This window comes from Gopherus flavomarginatus, chromosome 5 (genome assembly GCF_025201925.1).
Source record: "Gopherus flavomarginatus isolate rGopFla2 chromosome 5, rGopFla2.mat.asm, whole genome shotgun sequence".
NCBI lineage: Eukaryota > Metazoa > Chordata > Testudines > Testudinidae > Gopherus > Gopherus flavomarginatus.
In genome coordinates this window covers 98,879,781-98,889,198 of record NC_066621.1, presented here as the reverse complement: position 1 = coordinate 98,889,198, position 9,418 = coordinate 98,879,781, and the positions used below count along the sequence as shown (strand labels likewise).

General features: G+C 46.0%; 1 protein-coding gene across 2 annotated transcripts in view; it reads left to right on the top strand.

Annotated features, from left to right (window-relative positions):
- The first annotated feature begins 290 nt into the window (after window positions 1–290).
- SPINT1 (serine peptidase inhibitor, Kunitz type 1) overlaps window positions 291–9,418 on the top strand; it is a 28,216-nt gene continuing 19,088 nt past the window's right edge. Inside the window, exons 1-2 of one of the 2 annotated variants that reach the window (XM_050954831.1) lie at window positions 291–648; window positions 844–1,322. In XM_050954831.1, the coding sequence (XP_050810788.1) occupies window positions 887–1,322 (436 nt within the window). In that variant the 5' untranslated portion in view covers window positions 291–648; window positions 844–886. Of the gene's footprint in view, window positions 649–726; window positions 1,323–9,418 lie in introns of those variants that run through there. The other variant, XM_050954830.1, reaches the window with a different exon arrangement.

Sequence of the window (9,418 nt, the reverse complement as noted above, 5' to 3'; positions counted from 1 at the left end):
TCTTCTCCCCCATCTCAAGGTGGTCTTCTACCCCTGTAAGAATCAGGAGGAGAGCAGCGCAGGCTACTTGGAAGTCTTCTCACCATGCATGTCTCTCACTGGGAGTGTGCAATCTGTTACTTTTTGCTCAGCAGATCCCTCCTCCTTTGAAGAAGTAAAAGAATCTTAGCAGCCTCTCCTCTTCCTTACTCCTCCTTCTTGTCTAGTTAGTCAGGTATAGAGGGGAGTGACTTGATTTTTCTTCCCTCTCAAGGAGTTGGGTTTCACTTCCTGCCTCGATCTCCTCCTTTGTCTCTTCCTGCCTGTGGTCCTGAAGGGCACACCTAAGGTGCAGGCAGAGAAGGGGTTAAAGGTGGATGTGCTCAGAGGAAAGGGAAACACCCTACACTGCTAGGCTCTGAGTCAGTTTCACCTGAAACTCTATAGGTGGTGGAGGGAAAAACAGAGACTAGGCACACGGAGTAGCTACTAGGGAGGGGGGGGAAAAGTCAGACAAAGCTGTAGGAACCTGGGCTGGAGGCCCCTATCTCAGCTACCAAGCAGGCAGAGGACTGGGCTGTACTCAACAAAGAAGAACCCGGAAGCGTCACACCTCCACCTGGAACCTAGTGTCGGAGCAGAACATCCGGGTCCGCCGCGCTTGCCAAGGTAGGTTTTATATTCGTGATGCTTCGCTACTAAGTTTAAATGGGGCCCCAAGGGACGGAAAACCGGGGGAGGGGGCTGAAATATGACCCCTCGCCTTCCCTCCGAGTGTGTCTTAAAAAGCCAGCCAGGGCAACGGTTACTTTGTCAGCCTTTTAACTTGTCTTCTCTCACCTCCGCTCTTCCCGCCCCACCCAGGAAGACCAGAGCTTGGAGACGGAGAGAAAAGACCCGAGCTAAGATGGCCAGCGGCAGAGCCCTGCTCCAGGCTGGCCTCCTGATCCAGCTGCTGACAGCTGCCGTTCTGGGTCAGGAGAGAGGAGAGGAGGGAGCGTCCTTTGGCGAAACCTGCCTGGCCCATTTCACTGCAGGGATACCTGAGTTCGTGCTGGACACTGATGCCTCGGTGCAGAATGGGGCCACCTTCCTGCCCTCCCCCCCGGTTCATCGGGGCAAGGACTGTGTGCGGGCTTGCTGCAAGAGGCCTGCCTGCAACCTGGCCCTGGTGGAGCAGACCCCAGACGGGGGGGAAGACAGCATCCAATCCTGCTTCCTCTTCGACTGCCTCTACGAACAAGCTTTTGTCTGCAAGTTTGCCAGGAAGATGGGCTTTCTCAACTACGTCAAGAGGGACGTGTACGATGCCTACGTGAACGTGCGGGAGCAAAGACATGGTGGTGAGCAGACATAATAGGCGTGTGATTGAACTCACGGTTGGGTGTGTTCATTTCAATCCGCCTGGGTCCTCCTCTCCCCCTTCCGTTGTAAAGGAGCTGGCTGCGTTTTCAAATCGTTGGAGTAAGGGTCTGAGAGTTAAGGTTCTGCTGCTCATCCACTCCTCAACATCAGTCCGATGTCTTAAAAACTCCGTGCCTCAGTTTACCCAGGAGGAGAAATGGGGTAATACAGTACTTCTCTGAAGGGGCTTAATAATTAACTGAGTGCCAAAAATGGTCTTGGTGTAGTATAAAAATAGAGTAAGATTTCCACAAGACATTTAGAATAGAAACTTGAAATCACGTTCAACCTAAATATTGTAACGTTTTTAGCCATGGTTCACTAATAGCTGAATTGTGAAGGGGATGGAGGCAGTGAGGGGATTCTCAGGTATGGAATCCACTTCCCCTCTTAGTGTGCCAAGGTCTGGATCTGCTTGGGTGGCAAGGCCTTTGTTTTGCTTGGCTTTTGGCTTCTTGTGGGCAGGAATGAATTAGTATTTGGATGGGTTGGATGTGAGAACTTGAGTTTTTTTAATGGGTTTCAGGGAGTCTTTTATTTGGATTTTTGGATCATAACTATTTAAATGAAAACTTCATAAAGGTTGCATCTGTGTGTAGGCACTGGATGGGAAGCACTTTCAGAAAGTAAAATCACCTGTAGTTGACCTCTTTTAAAGCATTTTGAAATCTCTGGCTGAAAGGTACTGTAAACATGCAAAGTATTAAGATATATAGTTATGGGTCTGGCACTAACTTTTCTCCTCGTCACCTCCTGAAATGTCTTGCAGTATTGGAGCCTGTTTTTTAGTTGGATCAGGTCTCTGGTCACTACTGGCTTTTTGAATCTATGTGGTTTGGACCCAACAAGTTGGTAGGTTACAAGAGGCTGTTCTGAGGTTATTTGAATATGCTGATCTTCTTTTTCTCCCCTCCCAAAACAGCTGTGGGTTGGAGGAGTGTTCTAGTAAGAGTGCCAGCTTCTAAGGACACCAGTGTGGCAGGTGTATGGGCAGGTAGTCATAGGCTCTCCTGGATGAGATGAGAGGTCTCTGATGCCATGATTTCTATGGGAAGTTGTTAGAATACCAAAAAGACCCCATGTGCTGGAAACGTAAATTCAAGAGCAGGGAAATGTGGAATTGTTTAGTTCTGTTATTTATAGTAGACAACACAGAGTAGGGAGTTCAAGGGAGTGTAGCTACCCAAACAACTCCTAGTAATCCTCTCATGCTGAGCCTTGAATGTTACTGCCTCTCACAGCTTCTCTACACCACTGCTAGGATGTGCATCTCTTCTCATTGTAATATGTCTCTTGTTCATCTCTGCTGGATCTCTCCTATGCCTTGATTGTAGACTGAGGTTCTCCTTCTCAAAAACAAAGATGAATTAAACCCGTTACTCTGTAACCGATATCCTACAAACCAAGGTGTTGGGCACAGACATAAAAGTTAGTTAAGATTAAAATGTTATGTTCTATCCCAGGGGTCGGCAACCTTTCAGAAGTGGCTTCATTTATTCAATCTAATTTAAGGTTTCACGTGCCAGTAATACATTTTAATGTTTTTAGAAGGTCTCTTTCTACAAGTCTATAATATATAACTAAACTGTTGTTGTATGTAAAGTAAATAAGGTTTTTAAAATGTTTTAAGAAGCTTCATTTAAAATTAAATTTAAATACAGAGCGCCCTGGACCAGTGACCAGGACCTGGGCAGTGTGAGTGCCACAGAAAATCAGTTCGCTTGCTGCAGGTTACCTACCCCTGTTCTATCCTCTTTCCCTCTGCACTTAAGTCTCGTTGGTTCAACAAATTTATCCCAAAATAAGCAATTCCAGAAGCCTCACTCTATGGTAGTTCAGAAGTCACAGAACAATGCATTCTGGGATCTCTCCACTGCCACAGCAAGTAGTAAGAAGACTAATCAGAGGAGAGAAAATCATTGAAAGGTTCTGTTGGGAATGTCACCCAAAACCTGCTTAATAGGATGTTCAGCTCCTGTCCCATGCTGGATTTATACCACATGGATATTGGAAAGACTCATTCCATCCAACATCCCCTGTCTTCATTTCCTTCTTGTACGGTACTTGTGACAGCATACCAAAGCACAGAAACCAGGAAGTTTGCAATTCCTATTTTCTTAGCATCCTAGCGAGACAACTTTGTTAAACTACAATGCTGATTACACTTTTGCATGGAAAGCATGTTTTCCTCGTCTTAAACAAGTTGTTAACTTGCAGCAAAACCTTTGCAGTTTACCTTATGTGAAACAGAAGAGTTGCTGAGAAGAGACACAGGATGATTACTGACAAACATTCCAAGCCTGAGAAGAGGGGTGAAAAATAAAGGCTGACCAATCAAACTATATTAAATGGTCCCTAGTTTACAGTAGGATTGTTTGGACAGTCTAGAACTTTTGGTTCAGAGCCAAAAAATATTCCACAGTATGATGACGTAACTAGGTCAGCGGAAGAGGAATTCAGCATAGACTAAAGGGCTTGTTTTAGCAGGAGAGGTGAGTGCATCACTTCCGCTGTATAGGAGAGAGGAGCAAGTTTGCAAGGGTGTATTTCCAGGATAGCAGATTGCCTCTAGGCAATGGCTGCACCTTGCTGGCGCTGAAAAGGAAATTAGTCATTTTTACTTTAAGACCTTTTGGGGAAGCTATCATAGTATTACTACTTATTATAATGATGATGATGATGATAATAATATTAGGGTGTCTGGTTTTCGATAGGAACCCTTGGTTGAAAAGAGACCCTGCTGGATCCAGTCAGCACCGCTGACCGGGCTGTTAAAAGTCCGATTGGCGGCACAGTGGGGCTAAGGCAGGCTCCATGCAGCTCCTGGAAGCATGTCTGGCTCCTAGGTGCAAGGGTAATCAGGGAAGCTCTGTGCACTGCACCTCCGACCCCTCAGAGCTCCATGGGAGCTCTGTGGCCAATGGGAGCTGTGGGGGTAGCGTGGACACGGGCAGCGTGCAGAGCACCCTGGCCCCTCCACCTAGGGGCTGCAAGGATGTGCCAGCTGCTTCCGGGAGCTGCACGGAGCCAGGGGAGGCAGGGAGCCTGCCATAGGCCAGCTATGCCACCGACTCAGAGCTGCCAGAGGTAAGTGCCGCCCTTCTGGAGACCGTGCCCTGATCTCCCTCCCGCACCCCAATCTCCTTCCCCAGGTTGGAACCCCATCCCACACCCTAACTCCTGTCCTGAGCCCTCTCTCGCACCCCGACCCCTGCCCCAGCTCTGAGCCCTCTCCCGCACCTTAACTCCCTCCCAGAGCCTGCACCCCAGCCTGGAGCCCCTTCCTTGAGCCTGCATCCAACACCCAGCCCCTGCTCTGAGCCCCTTCCTGCACCCCGAGCCCCTCATCCCCACCCCAGAGCCCACAGCTCCTGCCCAAGCCCTGAGTCTGCTTCTGCCCTCTGAACCCCTCGGCAGCAGCCCAGAGCACCCTTCTGTACCCCAAACTCCTTATCGCTGGCCCCACCCCAGAGTCTGCACCCCCAGCCAGAGCCCTCACCCCCTGCCCCAGCCCAGTGAAACTGAGTGAGGGTGGGGAGAGCGAGCAACGGTGGGAGGAGGAATGGAGTGAGTGGGGTGGGGCCTTGGAGAAGAGGTGGGGGTGTTCAGTTTTGTGCAATTAGAAAGTTGGCAACTCTAAATAATACTGACATTCCTGGTTTAGTCTTGCAGTAGGAACTAGACGGACCATACAGTCTTCACAAGTTGTACTACAGTTGTCATGCTAAAGCTCTAGGATGCAGCACTGCTTGAGACTACACACTATTGCCAATCCCCAAGCATTTGAAAATCATGAGTCAGGCCCTAATAAAATCGGGAGACTGATGTAAAAATCATGAGATATTTAAAACATATTTGGGGGTCTTTTTCTTCTGGATTCTGAGCCTTTACTAAGCATTTGGGTTATGTTTTTCTAGTCTTCCCCCCCACCCCCTTACAATAATGAAGGCGAGAAACTTTTCAAAATGAAAGCTGCATTTGTCCTGCCATCTTGTGATTCCAGCAGCTGGGGCTTTTAGAATAAAAGCCCCCAAAATCATGAAACTCAGGATAAAATTGCAAGCATTGGTAACACTGAGTCTGAAATATAACTTTGGGGTCTCATCTAAGAGTGTTTTCACTGTGCTAGGGGATGCTCTGGTTTAAGTAGGTCCCCTATCAAGGCAACAATCATCATCTGCTCCCTCTGACACACGGGCTTACTGTTCTCCTGAGTCTCTGGTCATACTATTATCCTTGAAGGCACAGCATGTATTCCTCTGCCATTTCAAGCACAAACTTTGTTCTAAGGTTTCTCTCAGGCTCTCAAGGCAGGGCTCACTGTGAGTTTTACTGGCAATAATAGCATGCAAAGTTTAAATAACTACTACATAGGTTTATTCTGGATCTAGGCAAACCAGTTTGGGAGTGGAAAATAACTTCCCTGAACCTTAGCTCATTTCTAGAACTGAATCTTTTGTTAATATTGTGAAATACTTGGTTACACTTGATATGCTTCCAGTTTGTGGCTCATGACTGTTAACCTGCAGGACTGTGGAAATGCCTGTTCTCACCAAATTTCCAACCGAGATTTGCAGATTCAAGGTTCAGCTATGTATCCAAACTGCAGGCTACTTCTCTGAGCTGATGCCCAGCCCAGATGCTCTGGACTAGCTTCCATTTTGTAATAAATACAGCACAGCTATGCCTATCTAACAGGGCCCTCTCTTCTGCTTCTAGTGAATAACCTTATTTGAGATACATCATGCTCCCGTACTGGAGTCTGATGGCTTCTACAAGCCAGACTGCTCATTAAGCCTGTTGCCTAAGGCATTTTTTTTTCCAGCTGAAAGTGCCCCTGCATCAGGTGGGGCCGCTGCTCTATAATTAAAGGTGCAGTACACAGATGATTGACCTCTACGCACACGCGCATGGTCACTGTTGACTGACCATGCTGGGAGCAGTGAATCTGACTGAGGTCCTGCGTGTTTTAAGACTCAAACCACGCTAGCAAATTGATCCCAAATTAATGAAACCAGCAAAAACAAAGATCAGCAGAAGAACCTTCCCCTGGGAATCCTCTCTAAGCTTCAAGGAAATAATGTTTGCCTCTTACAAACCCTGAGCGGTGTGGCAAGCTGCTTTCTTCTAAAGCAGTGACCCTTGAGAAACACTTCAGCTGGAGTGAACAAGGCAGAAGTACTGAGAGTCCTGTTGAGTTGCCCCCATGGTTATAAAGAGATTGGCTTGAACTGCAGTGAGCACACTTTTAAAAACTCTTACGGAAAAATCCTTAATTGGGTCTCATTCGGTAATAACGTTTCTTCAGAACTTTTAAATCAACCTTTATAATACTTCTACAGTGAGGATCGTTCTCTATTAATTATGTGCTTTTTATAATAGCTCTGTTTCATCTCTGATATGGTCAATAGGAGGTATTCCTAAGAGATTGCTCCCAAACAAGAAAATATTTCATTTTCCCTTTCCCACCCATTTTGATTTGTATTCCCCCACCTCCTTCAGAAGCATGTTTTTTCCTTACAGAAATTAAACTCCCGTCTACCTGGCAACCTCAATGTTTCCATTCATGACACTGGAGTGTACTATGAAAAGAGAATTACTGTATTAATGGGGGAGGCTGAATAAACACTCTCAGGAAATTATTTGCTTCTGAGTACCTTCCTTGGGGAAGTGATGAAAGATCAGTGTACTTTGTATGGGGAGTGTTTGTTTAGCAGTGGTACGCAACTTAGTTGTTAGTCCCTGCCTGGTTATGTGTATAAAACTACCTTGCTAGTCTGTTTTTCAGCTTTTTTTTTTGGGTGGCTTTTGACTCCTTTTTAAGATTTTCTAGTGGAAAAACTTCCTAATTCTGATCAGTACAGATTTCAAATTGTTTTCAGGTATCTCTTTAAATACTGCTTTATAATCTCAGTATTGACAGTCTCTCACTTCCAGAAATCATGAGACTGGCTTATTATTATTTTAATGAAAGCTGAGATTCTCACATAACTGCATGGCTTCATGAGGCTGGACCTTTTGGAAAAACATCAGATATCATGAGACTCATAAAATCATGAAAGTTGACAACATTTAATCACCTTGTTTATGTACATTTTACTGAAACTTTCTATACTCAAAAGAGCACTAAAAATCCAGGCTGTTTTCCTTTTTAATAGAGACTTTTTGAAGATGTAAGTATCAAATTCTCTTAACTTTGTGGAGTTCTGTTTGCTGATGGGTTCACATAGGAAAATTACCTTCCAAAAACCACATCCTGTTGTTGGGGTTTGTCCGAGTCCAGGGAACATTTGGTTGTAAAGATGAGCTGGATAATGATTTCAAAGCAAATACAAATTCTAGAGGTAAGAGAATTTCACCTAGCTGCAGGTGAAGAATGTTACAGCTTGTAGGAGTGCCAGTTAGAACCAGTTCCTACTTGAATGACCTGGGTTAACATTAAGGGCGCTCTCTAAATAAATAAATAAATAAACCCGTTTTTTGTGTTTCTGAAGATGTTGAGTAGTCACAAATCCAGTTAAGGTCCATGGATGAAGGAAGAGGATTCTCAGCACTCTGAAAACTGGACTCTGAATGTTTGGTAAAATTCCTCCTCTCCTTGTTAGAGACTTTGCTTGGGTGCAAGTGATTGGCCTTTTTTTTTCAATGGGGATGGTGATGGAGGGACTTACTGAATCCTTGAGATGGAAACTAGAACTGAACTGACCTGTTAGTCAGGGTGACCCAAAGAGGAGAAAATGCTGCTGCTCTGCCCAGAATCCCGGGGGAGAGAGAGATAAGTGCTAAACTGATCAGCAGTGAAATATTTGGCATGTGAATGACCTTCATTAGATTTCTTGGAAGCCATGTGATCCCTGGCAAATGCAAAGCCCAAATGGCTGTGCAGGGAGAATGAATCCTTCTTCCTTGCCCTGCAAACAAACCAAACCCTGACAACTCATCACATAGCAGCTGGAGCCTCCTGTCTGTCCCTACTCAGGCCTTCGATCTGCAGAGTGACAGATCTCCCTGCAGTGCCTTTGCCATGCTAACATGCCTCTTCTCTCAAGGGGAGATCTCCTCGTGCAGCCTCCTGCCTGCCCCAGCCTCAGCCTGTGAAATAGCCTCACAGCATTTCCACAGTGTTTAGGGCTTTTCTGTTCATGTGGCGGGAGTTCAGTACCTGGCCTGAGTGCTACACTCTGGGTGTCTGGGCACTACACAGGGTGCCTTTAACCTGGCTGGTTTATAAGTAGCAGCACATGCTTTTCCGGAGGTCATTTAAGACTCTCATTAATTGTGGAAACATGTAGAAATGCCAGCTGAAAATACCTTGACTTGTTGCAAGTTCATAGCCCGTTGCCATGGATGTGGTCCTGTAGGCAACTCATTCGTCTTTGACTACTAGCAGTAAATATGCTCAATGGTCTGTGATGGGATATTAGATGGGGTGGGATCTGAGTTACTACAGAGAATTCTTTTCTGGGTGTCTGGCTAGCGAGTCTTGCCCACACGCTCAGGGTTTAGCTGATCGCCATATTTGGGGTTGGGAATTTTCCTCCAGGGCAGATTGGCAGAAGCCCTGGGGGTTTTTTGTCTTCCTCTGCAGCGTGGGGCATGGGTCACTTGCTGGAAGATTCTCTGCACCTTGAAGTCTTTCAACCATGATTTGAGTACTTCAATGGCTCAAACACAAGTTTGATATAGGAGTGGGTGGGTGAGATTCTGTGGCCTGCATTGTGCAGGAGGTCAGACTAGATGATCATAATGGTCTCTTCTGACCTTCAAGTCTATGATTCTATCCTAATGCTTACTGATAGAGGTGTCATGGTATCAACCAGACCTTTATGTTGACAGGGGAGGGGTGGGAAGTAGTCTTCAAAATAAGTGTGTCCAATTCATATGGTGTGCATGGGAGGACTGGTAGCGATATGCCTCTTATTCAGTAGCTTTAAGTGTGGGGTACGCGGTGCTGCTGTTTTGTGTACAGCTTGCAAATGAAATGCCAGTTCTAATTGTACATGGGGACCTGTGCTGTTGAAGTGGCTGTGCACCT